General features: G+C 40.8%; 1 protein-coding gene across 3 annotated transcripts in view; it reads left to right on the top strand.

The window, feature by feature from the left end:
- Nucleotides 1–14,554, top strand: part of F13A1 (coagulation factor XIII A chain) — a 71,685-nt gene that overhangs the window by 35,437 nt on the left and 21,694 nt on the right. For all 3 annotated transcript variants that reach the window (XM_052697868.1, XM_052697866.1, XM_052697867.1), the window contains 3 exons: nt 2,872–2,990; nt 8,526–8,633; nt 11,118–11,292. In XM_052697868.1, coding sequence (XP_052553828.1) covers nt 2,872–2,990; nt 8,526–8,633; nt 11,118–11,292 — 402 coding nt within the window. The remainder of the gene's footprint in view (nt 1–2,871; nt 2,991–8,525; nt 8,634–11,117; nt 11,293–14,554) is intronic.

The raw sequence follows: 14,554 nt of genomic DNA, 5'->3' as shown, positions 1-14,554 counted from the left end.
TAGTAATTTCCCAGGATAAAAGAAGTAAGTAGAAAAACCTTAAAATGCTAGAGAAAAAGAACAAACAAGCCTGGTGCTTTTTCTTGGAATTCTTCTGTTTGTCAGATGTGAAATTCTGCTTGCACCAAATAATTAGGAGTTGTACTATGTAGAGCATGCTTAGCATCAAAGTAGTCACAAATGCCTCGTATTTTCTTCTAAACAGTTCTCAAGGGTAGTGAGAGCTGTCAAAAATCAAAGCAGCTGGCTTTTATGTGGAACACAGAGGCCCGTTTTACTTTATCAAAAAATAGAAATAATTTAAAATAATTGACAGAGAAGTTAATCAATTTTCATCTGATTTAGCAAAGATCATGCAGTCTTGAAATAACGTAGGCATCTCAATTGATACCAACGAGATCAATATTGATATTTATAATCCCTCAAAGAAAACAACAGCTGTCAAGACGGCATGTGCACACACTCTGCTGAATGCATAACTGTACTGAAGCAGGTGTGAGTTGTACTCCTTGAAATGCATTTTCTGTATTGTTTGTATACACATGCTCCAATAAAACCCAGAGCTCAGTGAGTCAATACATGTAATTGCTCCATAAGCAAATCAGGCACATCCATCCTAATGACAAAGAGCCTTGTGTGATTTGCAACATCCACAACATTTTTGATGGGATGTTGTGCAGAACTTGCTTAGAGGTGGGAGGTGGACCTCAAGAAAGTCATGTAACATGGTGCTTCCAAAGTATGCATGTCACTGCTGGCATAAATGGCTGTAGCCTTTGGATCCACTGTCAGGTCTTAGCACTGTTTCTGTCACCTGGTATCCTCTCATTGTAAACTCATGATCTTCTGCTTTGTGCCTGGGTGCAGACTGACTTGGTTGTAGGGAGTGCCAGGCTTATGAACAGCCCTTGTTGCAACCCAGCCTTTAGAGGCCAGATATGTAGCACCCTGCCTCTGCACAGAGAGCCTCAGACCTGCCTGCCTCAGGGAAAGCCAGGCAAAATCTGCTGCTTTTCCATCTGCTCTGATTCTGATGTAGCTTGCTGAGCCTGTATGGCAACCTTGTCAAAAGCACAATGGAAAGCACTGATCTCTTCAAATGCAAAAAATCCTCCTTACATCCAATACCTGCTTGAATACCAGTGTGAAGCTCTTGATGTTATATATATATACATAATCCCTTCTGCATATGTAGATGTATTTATATCCATCTGAGAATAAAGATTCCAACAGAGTCAGGTGTACAGAATGGCAAAACTTTTCACCTACTTGAAGTCAGTGTGAGTTTTGCCATTGATTTTTCAGATTTTAGCTGTTTTTAGCTGAACTGCAGTTCTGTGGGTAAATGGAGAAGAAGCTCTTGAAGATGAGTTTTAGAAGGAAGTACAAATCTGATTTGAATTTCAACAAAATACAACAAATCAATAGGCTTTTAAAGTGAAATAATCCCATAGTAATTTGTAGTAAGATGCAGAAGAAAGCCTCTATGACAGTGGTAAGTGGCAGTTTTGCACTTGTTTATATCACACATTCACAGGTTACTGCTTCTCTTTAATTTGTTATCTGGTGCCACATTACTGATTTCCTGAAATTAATTAATTCCCAAACCATCACATGTTAAGTGGTGCCTCTTAGTCACAAAATACCATTATTGGCACAGGAAATAAATCCTCAACTGTTCTAACATCACAGAATTTCCCATCCATTTCATGTCTGCCATGAACATCTGAATAGTTTCATGTAGTTCAGGGTTATTTATATATATTAACTATGGGTTATTTAAGTATTTGAATCTTTGCAGGATGAGGATCCACTTATATTCTCTTGACTCATTAAGCAAATCTAGGATGTATGTTTAATATATGTTTTGATGAAGATGTCTTCCAAATACTTCCAGTTTTCATTTGGACAAACTGAGAGACCTGGGTCTGTTTGGTCTGGAGAAAAGAAGACTGAGGAGGGATTTTATCAGTGCTGATAAATATCTAAAGGGTGGGTGTCAAGTGGGTGGAGCAAGGCTCTCTTCAGTGATGCCCACTGGCAGGATTAAGGGCAATGGGTACAAACTGGAACGCAGGAAGTTCCATATGAACATGAGAAAGAACTTTACTTTGAGGGTGACAGAGCACTGGAACAGGCTGTCCACAGACGTTGTGGAGTCTCAGTCCATGAAGATATCCAGAACCCGCCTGAACACTTTCCCATGCAACCTACTGTGGGGAACTGCTTTAGCAGGGAGATTGAACTTGATGATCTCCAGAAGTCCCTTCCAACCCGTTTGATTTTGTGGTTCTGTGTTATTTTGTAATTTCATATTGGCTGGTCGGTCAAGCTACATCAGGGAGGAACACTGCAGTCAATAGCTTATGTACAGGAAAAGCAATCAAACTCTTCTGTTAATGCACTATAAAGGTGTATTCCAATTTTTGTAATGTGCTACAGATTTTTTCTTTAGATCTCTTGATTTGATCTGTTTTCTGTTAATCTTAATAGGCTAGAAATTGTTCTTTGATCTGTTTGTACAGATGCAGAATTGCATCACGGTGCCCCAACTTTTAAATTAGTGGTACAGAGTAATCATAAAACTCTTGATAAGATGTGACATTTTAATCATAGTTCTCAGATCTTGAGAAAACAGGCAGGATTTGTCAGCGTTTTTGCATCTTTCATGCTTTTAAGTTGTGTATCATATTTCTAACCGGGGTCACTATCTCCTCATGTTTGTATTCTCTTGAAGCAAGTGATGTTTTGTTTGATGGGTGATGGGCACATCTCATCCAATATGGCTGTAGTATATGCTAATTATTTTTATCTTCCCGATATAAAATCTAAATGGCAACGTTGATGTTTGTTTTGGATAAATTGATACAGTGGATGCCGTGTACCTGGATGACGAGAAGGAAAGGGAAGAATATGTCTTGAATGATGTTGGTATTGTTTTCCATGGAGACGTCAATGAAGTGAAATTCAGAAGCTGGAGTTACGGTCAGGTGAGCTATTTGGACCTTCTCTGACTGCTCCCAGTAGGACAGCAAATGAATTTAATCGACAGCAGACTGTGGTTGAGACTGTGGGCTCTGGAGTGCATTATTGGTCTCTACTTCAGAGTCACAAGGGGGTATAGTTTTTTAAAATTGTATGATATGGGTATATACCTAATCCAGAAAAGCAATGTTATAATAGCTAGTATTTAAAGATCTTGTTGTAGGGGCACATTTCAGATACTAAGAGGCTTCCTGTTGAAAGCTATAATCGTTAGCTGAGGTTTTCACTATGCAGCAGCGTTTCTGCTGCTGTGAACTGCTGCTTTAGAATCAGACTGATTTGGTGAAAGACAAGAAGCTTATTTATTTAGCAAGAGGTTGTATTCCCTTTTGACTCTTCTTTTCAGTTCTAGCAGAAGTGGAAGTAATTCTCATTTTTCCAGAAGTCAGCTTTTCTTAGGGTTCCTGTTACAAACAGAGGTTTGGTCCCAGAGTTTTACATTTCCTTACCACAGTGACAAAGGGGGGAACTTCTCCCTTTGCTGTCTGGACTTGACAACTTCAGCCCTCTGAAGATATGGAAAGCACAGTCCTGGCTGGCTGGTGTGTGGTAGTGATATGCCTTCAGCGTTATCTATCCCTTACTGCTTACATGTTTTATCTCAATCTGTTTGTATCACTAGACAGCCTGAAAGTCCCTGAGGGATGAAAGAGTTAAGTTGTTGTGTAAGAATGGGAAAATAGCTTTCAATAGCAACATCAAAATTAGCAAAGCTAATTTTCACTCAGGGGTATTCCAATGGGCAGTTATTGGACATGGTTCACCTTACATCCTGTTTTTTCACATCAGCACCACTAAGTATTGAAGTACTTCCTTCGTGCCACAGTGATGGATCCCTTCAGCACTCTGCACATCCCCAGCACAGCCTTGCAGAAGGAACCCTCTTGCTTTGCTTTCTGTCCCTCAGCTGAAGACTAACTCAAAGTTTAAGCTGGCTGGATTGCCACTGTGCTTGCACTAGAGAGCTCTTTGAATTGACATTGCTCTTGCCTCATTGTCTTTCCTCATTTAAGGATGCAATTCCATGTTTTTTCCCACAGCAGTGCTGCTTTAGGTAGCTCATGCCTTTGCACCTTTCCACTGGTTGTCTCAGCGCTGTGTTTGTGGGGTTTGAAAGAGATCCTGTCTAAGCTAAAAATAATCCTTAAATAAGGTGAGGGGGAAACAATTCCATAAACTGAGGTGCATCTGAGAGAGATAGGAAGAACCAGATCCTGAGTTCAAAGCTGGGTGTGCATTTAAGTTGACCAAAAATGCCCCCTCCTGGCCCTTCCTTCCCCCTGCAATGTTTATACAGCCGTGCAATGAATCAGACCAGAGAACTGACCTAGCTGAACAAGCAGCTCCTTTTTTTTTTTCTTCTTTTTTTTTTCTTTTTTTTTTCCTTGGGTTGTTATTCAGGCATGCTGTGCTCCTACATTTAGGATTCACTCTGTGACAGATGTAGGGGAGGGAGAGAGGAGAACGAGTGGCTGGAAATGGAAGATGTTGCTTCATCCAGCTGCTGGATTTATATCCTAAGACGCTGAATTTATGGACTATAGTGGTTTGGCCTGAGGTGCTTATATTCTGCAAATCCAGCACCTTCCTGACACAAACACCAACCTCCCTTGAGAAACTGCATTATTTATTTGGTTTTGCTAGGAGGCAGCTCTGTTCGGGAGGTTAAAGCTGTTCCACATCCCTTTGTCATACGCTTTTCCTTCCAGTGTTGTCTGGCACTGGAGAGCTTGATTTCCACCCTCGGTGGTGGTGCACATTTTGTTGCCCACATGACAGCTTAGTGTGGCAAGTGCATCAAAGCCAAGAGTTATCCCACAGCCCATCATTATTTTTGTGAGGGTGAAATGGACATCTTACATCTAAACACAATGGAGAAATATTCTTCTGGTTCAGAGTGATAGAGGATGGTTTCTCTGATGCTACCCTACCAATTCCCAGCCATTAAAACATAAGCTTTCCTCATTTTTAGCAATCTTTTATGTTAAAACTAGGAGCATTGACAGCTGAAATCTTTAACTGAAGGTTGTAAATTAAAAAGGAACATGCAGTTCAAAACTGGATTATTAGTGGAAGATCATTTTCACAGCTGCCCTCTTTAATGAGCAGCATCAACTTGAGAGGAGGAGAGGCAAGAAAAATGGACCCAGGAAGAAAATACAACAGGCCACTTGAAACATGGCTATAATGACTGAGGATTCAGGATGAGAATGTTCCTTGTAACATGACTGCAACTCCTTTCTTCTAAGGGTGTGCAAATTGCCAGTCACTCAGAAAAGCCCAAGGGAGATTGAGGAGAAATTTTGCTTTAGAAGAAAACTGGGCACATAGGAACTCTCCAGCTAAGAAATATTGGAAGCTATATTGGTGCTGTATTGATCTTTTAACTCTGCCTTTTTCTTTTTTCTTTTTTTTTTTTTGAGAAAAGTAAAATAAAGCAGGTGGGCATGGTGCTCTTGTTGTCATGTTGAGCTTAATCATGTCCACGTGAGCCCAAAGCACAAACAAAACTTTGTGGTATGTGCATTTCTTAAGGTTAGATCACTGCCTGTGACCGGCTATGGGAAACACAGACCTACTTCCACCAGTGCAAAAGGTGATGCAGCCCCTCTTACTTGGATTTAATTGGTTTGAAGTTTTTCTACTAGAAGAAGGTTAGCATCAAAGGGGAATGTCCACTGAAGGCCAGTCTCACTTAAATGCACTGCTCTATAATGCAATGCAAACCAGTGTCCAGGCAGAGCCTCTTTTCCTGTGTTTTCCCATGCCTTGTCTTCCTTCCACAGACTTTTCCAGGTGGCTTTGCCAATCCTTTGTCCTGAATTTGGGTTGTTCCCATTTCAGTCTGTGTCAAGCAGACAGTGCCAGTGCCTGGCCTACGTCTGCTGATCTGTCCTGGCTGCCTGCTTGTCTTGGCTGCTGTTTCGTTTGATATATCAAGGGTACTCAGCCTTATGTGTGCTATGTGTCTGTTCTGCTTCCCTCTAGATATTATTTTCATGCCACGATTGAAGGCAGGAAAGTAATTTAGTTTGATTTAATGTTTTTAAGAAGTAATGGAAAGCAAAACTGGCTTTAGCCCATGTTATGGTGCTTTGCATCCTACGCTGCTACATTAGCATAAGGCAGCTAGACTTTACAGCCTGTCCTGTGTCCCTCCTCCTATTAATCCAATTACTTCACAGTCATTTATATCATTTTGTAAATGCTAGGGTGAAAGACAGCAACTCCGATAGTAATTTCTTTCTTCTTTAGTCTTCCAGTATGTGCTGGCAAGATTGACAGTGTCTCATAAACTGTAGATAAGAGAGATTTAATTTGCAAGCTAAACTTCTTATTAAGTCAGCTCTTAGACGCTGCTGATGACTTGAAGAACAGAAAGCTCTTTTTGATCCTAGTGAAAGTGATAAATCATTAGCCAGGCCAAAAGAAGAGTGAACCTGAAGCAGGAAAGGGCCACTATGACAGCCCAGAGTTTATAGTGTCTGTCTGTTCTCCTTGGGAAGCAGAGTCTCCACAGCTCTGCCATTCACCTGACTTTGCTTACAGACATATCACTAGAGTAGAGTGGAGACCAATAGCATGCAATTATTCAACCTCCTGGAAATTATACAATACAAGGAGTAGGACATTTGGAGCCACTGACCGGCTTTCTTGCTTGCCTGAACACTGTGAATTCAGTTTTGCTCAAGAAGGCTACGTAATAACAAACTTCCAGAGAAAGTAATTCAATGCTGGATTGCATGAAAGAGATGAGAAACAGTATGAGGAGAGAGGATGCTTGCTGGGCTCATTTAGCTTGGCGAAGTGAAGGCTCCAAGGTGACTTCATTGCTGCCTTTCAGCATCTAAGAAGAGCTTATAAACAGAGGGGAGATCATTTTTTACCCTTTTTTTCTTTTTTGCCCAGAGAAGCTGTAGGTGTCCCATCCTTGGACATGTTCAAGGCCAGGTTGAATGGGGCCATGGGCAGCCTGAGCTGGATGGCAGTGCTGCCCGTGGCAGAGATTAGGACTGGGTGGGCTTTAAGTTCCCTACCAACCCAAGACATTTTATGATTCCATGATTCTTTTGAAAGGATAGATACTGTGGCAGTTTGCTGAGCAATGAGAGCCAAGCAGGCAAAAAAAAAAAAATGTTTCTTGAACAGAAAAAGTCTGAGAGTGAAGAAATAGAGAGGTGCTTCTCTTATATTTATGCCAGAGCTCAGCTGGTACCTATAAGGGAGAGGCCAAAGGAGGCATGGACTCTCTGAGGACGTTATCCCCATCTCTCCCATCTTTTTTGCAGCACTGACAGTTGTCTTGATTCTTCAGTGCTTCCTCCTCAGCTCTCTGGCCTCACCCTGCCTCTGCCTTTCCCATGCTACCAGGCCAGCAGCTTGGCATGGGCATTTGTTTGCCTTCTGCAGGATGCGAAACTCAGATCACCCTCATATGCTGAGGAGCCTTAAACCAGGCTGGAGGTGGTTTCAAAATCAATACAGCTCTAGTTGCAGCTGGGCACAAGAGCAAAAATCTTGTTAGCATGAACCATATCTCTAAGGATGCAAATGAAGGACATAAAGCTGAATATGGCAAGGGGACGAGCTGAATGGAGTTTCTGTTACAGCTTTGAATGCTAATATAATACTGTGTTTTCAATGAAACTGGAAGACTTTTTTTATAAATGTGTGTTTCCTTGTCCCCTACCATTTTCCAGGGGACAGAGATATTTTCCTTTGCTATGCAGTTTCTCCTAAGGAAAATGAAATACATCACAGGGCAAGTTCTGTGACAAATGGTTTCTGGTCTATTTAGGCACCTCTGCCCTCAATTCATTCCTGTGCTTGTTCATGCTGGATCGAAGAAACTGTACCTTTCCACTCTATTTTTGAAGAAGACTACTTTAGGTCACTTGGTATTTTTTATGTCTAAGTTTCAGAGACCAGGATTAATCCATCTCATTAGCTTTTGGCTTGTTAATTTTAAACATTTTACTATTTTAGTCTAAAATTTGAACTTCATATTATCTGTGGTAAATCATTTATTGGTCAACTTCTTAGCGTTGTGCTGAATGTATCAGAAAAGTTCTGAAATTAACAGGTCTGGAATCTGTGAAGGACATGAAGTCCTTAGCGAGCAGACTAGCTTATTGTAGTTATTATTATAATACCTTCCTATTATATACTTGTTAGCACTTAAAATTTTATGTCCTGTCAGAAAGGCTATGTTGTCATTTTAACCTTCTGGAAACCAGACTGAGTTTGAATTGAAAATGACGCTCTCTTTTCCCTTAAAGTGTCTCACATTTTTTTGCTACACGTGGGCAATTATTCTAGAAGAAAACTTGTATTTTATACATAGAACTTTGACCTGAGCAACTGATTTTGAAGCTGATCAGCTATTATAACAACAGTGAAAAATAACTTTGCCTTTGCTTTTCAGAATAAAGTGTGACTTAACTTGCCCTCTATTTCTCTCTTTCTTTCTTTTTATCTAGTTTGAAGAAAACATTCTGGATGCTTGCCTTTTCCTGATGGACAAGGCAGAACTGGAGTTGTCTGGGCGTGGAAACCCAATCAAAATCTGCCGTGTTGCCTCTGCAGTGGTATGCAATAGATGCCCAGGATGTGTCAGAAGTGGCTCTCTAATCAAAGTCAGGCTGGTTTAATGGCCTCTGTGCCCTCACATCCTCACTGTAGCAGGTGCCAGATCTTTTATCCATTCTGACCTCTGGGGTCTGGCACTTTATTTCATTCCACTAAAGGTGGAATCTTTATGTCGGTTCAGCATCCTGAGAGTGGGGCCTCATTGGCATGAAGGCCGCTTTTAAATGTTGCATTTTCATGCATGCTAGCATTTTGTATGACACTGTGCTTATTTTTTGCTAGCTGAGATTATTGAGAAGGCTATTTCTTTCATGGATGGTGGGGCACCATGATGGGTGAAATTTGGGATGAGGAACTGAGAGACTTTGAGATTTGCCTAACCTCAAAAGGGTCTTAAGACACTGCAAAGCTGGACAGATCTATGCCTTATTTTCAAGCTTCAGATGGCCTCCTTAAGCTGACACCATTTATGTGAGGTACCTTAGCTCCAGGAGAATGCAGTAGGAGATCTGAGCTCTTAAGTACAGGGCCCATATAGCTTTCCATACCCAGAATGGAAGTGCCCAAAATTTCCAGAAGCAAAGAGTAGAGAGAAGGCTTCCTGCATCTCAATTCCTTTCCGCTGGCAGGCATCAGGAGTCTTACTGTGTGTAACTGCAGCCCCATCTCCAATATTCAAACTGGAAGACTCATCCAGGATGAGTCCATGAGTCCACTCGTGTCTGCCTTTTGGAGGTCTGAACTGATACCTTCTAGTTCCCAGAACAGTATGCTGGTCATTGAGCTATTATCATTAGATGTTCTCCCAGGCCAGCTGCTAAAAGAGTCTCCACAAAACATGACCACTGAAGATGACCCACTTATTACAGCATTTACCCAGATTGTAGGAGAATTAACTCTTAGATAACATTGAAGCAGGATGTCTAGCCTCTCAGTTAGTGCCACATGATGAATTCTGCGTAACACAAAGTTAAGTAGGATAGCTTCAACAAGGAAGACTGAGATCACCTCTACTTCCCTATTTTGTTTTGGCCTTCTGATTATTTCTTTTACTCTAGACATTAGAAATGTGGCTTCAGACTTCTTGCAACAGAATGTGATTCCTTTACAATTGCTGCATTAATCACTGGTCTCTTAAATAGTCCCTCGTGCAGATTCCCTGGAAACCCTATGAGCAGAAGAACATAATGTTATGAACCCAAAATGGGCATATGTTTTGAGCCAGTCAGCCATTTTATGTAGGTGGAGACGTTTCCAGTTGGAAATGTGGGAGTCAGTGGATTTCAGGTATCTGAAGGATTAGGCCACAGCTGGGTTGGAGTTCTGGTCATCTGAAATCTGAACAGCAGTAAGAAGTAGACAAGAGCTACCGAGGCCTCACCTGAGTTCCTTACCCTCATTCCTGTTCAAGATGTTATGTTGTAGAGCTGAGCTTGTCTGGGGTGCTGCCCCCATGCTGTGATTTTTCTGAAGCTCGGAAAGCTCCAAAGCAAACAGAGTTGCCCCTCTTCTTCCACTCCTCACAACAAGCAGAGAGCCTGAAGATCGAAATGCTGTCCTGTCCTTGAAGTGCCTCTTTTCTTGGCATGTTTTCCACAACAGTGAGAGATGGGCACAACCCCTTAACCCTTTGGTTATGACTCTGAATACTTATCTCATTCAGTCCTAAGGTTCACAGGAAGTCGATTTTCTAATTATAAAACAGTAGTTAATCCAGCCAAAAGCTTTTAAATGAGAATTGTGATTTATTTGGCTGGCATGTAGCTGTTCCACATTAACATAATTAAAAGGTACAGAGCGAATGAGCTTTTTGCACAGCCTCAACTGGTTTGGTTCAAATTGCAGCTTGGAGATGTATTGCTCGTTAATGCCTATCAGTATAGCCATTAGTCAGCAAAACTCCATGCTCTGTGTAATCTTACCAAGGGAAAACCTGCACAGAATATTCCTTCTTATTTTCACATGTGCCGGACTGAAGAAATTAGTTTCCACTCTAAAAATAACAGTGGACTGATTCTTCTCTTTGTCCACTGTAAATTGGGAGTGATTGTATTAAAATATCTGGGCTGGTACAGGGAGAAAAACAGATAATGTTAGGAAGGAAGCTGATTTAACGTTTCTGAGGCTTGCTTATGAATTTAAAACTGATCGTGTTTATTAAAAATACATAGCAATGAGCACGTATAGTGTTAATAAAATGTACTAAAGTAGCAACATGATTGCTCATTGTGGTGATTTAATTTCACTATTATTTTAAAGTGCCTGACCTTGATTCAAAATTATTCAGTGATGGCGAATCCACCACGGCCCTTAGCAAGATTGTTCTGTTCATCTCCTACCTTCATAATTAAGCATTTCTGTGTTATTTCCAGCCTAAACTTAGCTATATTCAGTCTCTCTTGTCCTATCTTGGTCTGCTAGGTTAAAGATCTCTTTATAATTCAGCTTCTGACACCCCTAAAACTCATTTCCTTTGTCCACAGATCAATTCCAAGGATGATAATGGTGTTTTGGCTGGATCATGGGACAATCTCTATGCTTATGGAGTCCCACCTTCAGCCTGGACGGGAAGTGTGGACATCCTCTTGGAATATTACAGTTCTAAGCAACCAGTGCGATATGGACAGTGCTGGGTCTTTGCTGGTGTCTTCAACACATGTAAGTATCAGTGAGAAAAGCTTCATGCTGCTATACAATTCTTACATAGCAGAATGAGCTTTTAGGTTAAACTAGCTAAAATTGTTCCTGGCTCTGTGATGATCAGGAGTAAATGGTAGAGATACTTAAAAATGCATGGCCAAAATAGACTCAATAGCTGCACTTCCAGAATGATGTACTATTTATTTGTACAGAAAAATGTATTTATTGAATCACAGAGATTAAATTTGGGGTAAGTTAGTCTTTAGGTATGTTCTCTATTTCTGTTAGGAATGTGAGATGAACAAGGTACATAGTGTCTAAATATGCAACTTAAAACTATTACTCAATATGGGATATTGTGAAGGCAATTTTTTTTTTTACCTCAGAAAGGCTGAACATGCTACATGACAAGGGGTGTTTTTAGCAAGACTAATATGTACTGTCCCAGCACCTACCTACTCTGCATTTTAAACACTTCCTATGGAATTTTTGAGCCAGATCATTGAGAAAAATTCTGGCCTGTTTTATGAATTATCTGGCATTACAAGGTTAAATCTTAATAAGTTTGCTCAAACTAGAACAAATGTATTCCAATGCTGCAGCAAAGGAGACATTTCAGGTTTTGAAACTGAGTAGAGAAAGCAATGTTGGGTTGGTCTATTTTTTTTTAATTGTCTAGCACTTGCTAACAGCATCATCCCAAATGAATACTCCCTGAACACTGGAGCACACTAAGGTATAATAGTGGTAAAGAAAGACACTGTTAATGTAAAAAATACATTTATACAGACAGTGGGGACAAGACATTGGAAGCAGTGCATGTGTAAAAAGCTCTTTGCTGATATAGAGACAAACAGTTCCTTTGCTTATGGGAAAAGCCAATAGAGGAAAATAAAAGTGAGTCTGGCTTAAACATAGTGATCTCCCCTTGAGGCATTTACAGCTCATGTATTTAAGTGTCAGACTGGGGGGGCCCCAGATCAGCCTAGGACCAAAGGGATACAGCGGGCATTTTTGCAGGCTTGGACTCTACTTTGCATTAAGTACTTCTCAGTCACAGCTGAAGGTTGAAGCTTTGCTTCTTGTGTTTAAGATGTGAAAAGAAACTTGCAGAAAAACTGCCCATGAAACCTTCAGTTTTTCATCTCTCTGTTACATGTTACTGTCTTCAGAAATAGCATCATACTTTTCTCTACACTGTACTTTTGACAAAAATGAAGTAGATTAATCACCCATCTTCTGCAGCAAAAATGGAAGCTAAATAATTAACATGTTACAAGTCTAGGCATCCTTGGGCAGCCCTAGGTATCTTTGTATTTTCACTTTATTTTTGTCTGTCCCGTATACGTATATTTCATTCAATGCATAGTTTTCCTTCTGTCCAGGTAACAGAATTTTGTAACTCATTTTAGTTACCTGAGGTAGTTCAGGAGCTATTCAAAACAGTAGAGACCTCAGAAATAAAGCTCTATTCTGACCACCTATCCTTCTGCTGGCACACACTTCTCACAGCTCCAGGGGAGGATTCCATTTCAGGTTTCTCTGCTTCTCTTTCATATACCTGGAGAGTTTTGTGCTTTGATTTAAGGAGACTCTGGCAGGTACTCTATCCTTTGACATGTGAAATAGTTCATTTTATTTCTGGTGCCATGGGAATATCAATCCATCCAAAGAGCCTCAGAGATGTCTGCTTCCTTCTCTGCCCGAGGTCGTATGGTCTGTACTTGATACTCCTCCATCTCTGCACAACACAGTGAGTTCAGGAAGGCCCTTGCAAACGTTTCTTATAGATGCAGTTCATCATAGTGACTTTCAAAGGCCACTTTCTCTTGCTGACAGTGCCTCTTCTGTCTGTCCCTATATCCCAAACATACAGACGGCTTCTCCCATTTTCCCCCTGCCCTGGCCCAGGATCTCTGTTACGCGGTATTTTGCCTGTAGGCCTCTGTGAAACTGGGGCAACGCCGTGGAGGTCTGGAGCCTACTGTGTTAAATGGAGAGGCATATTTATCAAGGGCAAAATTAGATTCACTTTGCTGACTACTTTGGTCAAGCCAGAGACCTGGGACTTCATACTGTGAGGCTTACGGAACTATAAAGTTTGTTGAGCATTATGAAATTAAAACATTGTTCAGTGGCTAATCTGTTGCTTAGCCATTTACACGTCCAGCTGAGAGGACAGCAAAGGCCTAAACAAACATGCTGAACTTAAAGTATTGTTTTAAGTTGCAGTTTGCATTTTTTTTTTCAGCTGCCAATGTTTTATCACTGTGACCAGTCCAGCTTTCCAAGGTTACTATTTTGTAAACTCTGAATAGTCATCCATTAAAAATGCTAAAACGTTCTGAAAAATGCTCATTAATCTTGAAATTGTCAGACAAATTATTTTCAATGAGCCCTGATGGCTCATGTGGCGGATACCTGGGAGCGCGCTTGAATTAAGTTTAATCAATAGGTACATATGGTATTGGATGCATTCAGGTAATTTTTCATCCAGTAACTTGAAATGAATGTGCAGTGCTGCTCTGTATTGAGAGTCACAGTTGTGACACTAATGAATATACAAAACCAAGCAGTAGCAGAAAGGGTTTGTTCAACACTGCAGCATTGGAACTATTTAAAAATACAGTTGTTGACCAAAATGTTTCCCATCTGCAAAAAAAGTCCTCTGTTTTCTGCAGAACCATGCTGGCTGCTAAATCAGAACCCAGGATCTTTTTTTGAACAAAAGTCACAACATGTCATCTGGACAGGCTGAGATTATATGTCACCCTGTGTCTCTGCTCCCCTCTTGGACTGTGCTCCATGTCTACCAGCCAGGGTGCACCACAAATACAGAAGTTTAGTGACTCACAACTGCACTTCAGATATAGCCATAGCTTCCCCATGTGCCCCAACTTCACCTCTTGTCAACTGAGGGCAAGTGTTGTAGCTACGTTACAGTGGTTTGAAATTTAGGGGTAGGAAACATATTTTTTTTTATCACAGAACTGTAGGGGTTGGAAGGGACCTCCAGAGATCATCGAGTCCTCCTCTTTAAGATTCTTCATGAGAAGAGACCATTGACTCCAAAGTACTATTGCCTAGAAATCAGTACAAATTATGTAATGCATTTTGTTCAGACTCAAACTCTGATATTTCTTTTGCAAATAATGCAGTTTTCTCTCTTGCTAGCAATCAGATTCTGCGTTATTGTTTCCTTTCTCCAGACCCCATCTGACAGCATATTCCAAAACAGGGAAACTCCAAATCAACTAGGAGACATTTTACGTTCATCTTC

This window comes from Tympanuchus pallidicinctus, unplaced genomic scaffold (assembly GCF_026119805.1).
Source record: "Tympanuchus pallidicinctus isolate F22 unplaced genomic scaffold, pur_lepc_1.0 scaffold31, whole genome shotgun sequence".
NCBI lineage: Eukaryota > Metazoa > Chordata > Aves > Galliformes > Phasianidae > Tympanuchus > Tympanuchus pallidicinctus.
Note: the sequence above shows the minus strand (reverse complement) of the source record. Positions and strands in the feature narration are given on the sequence as shown.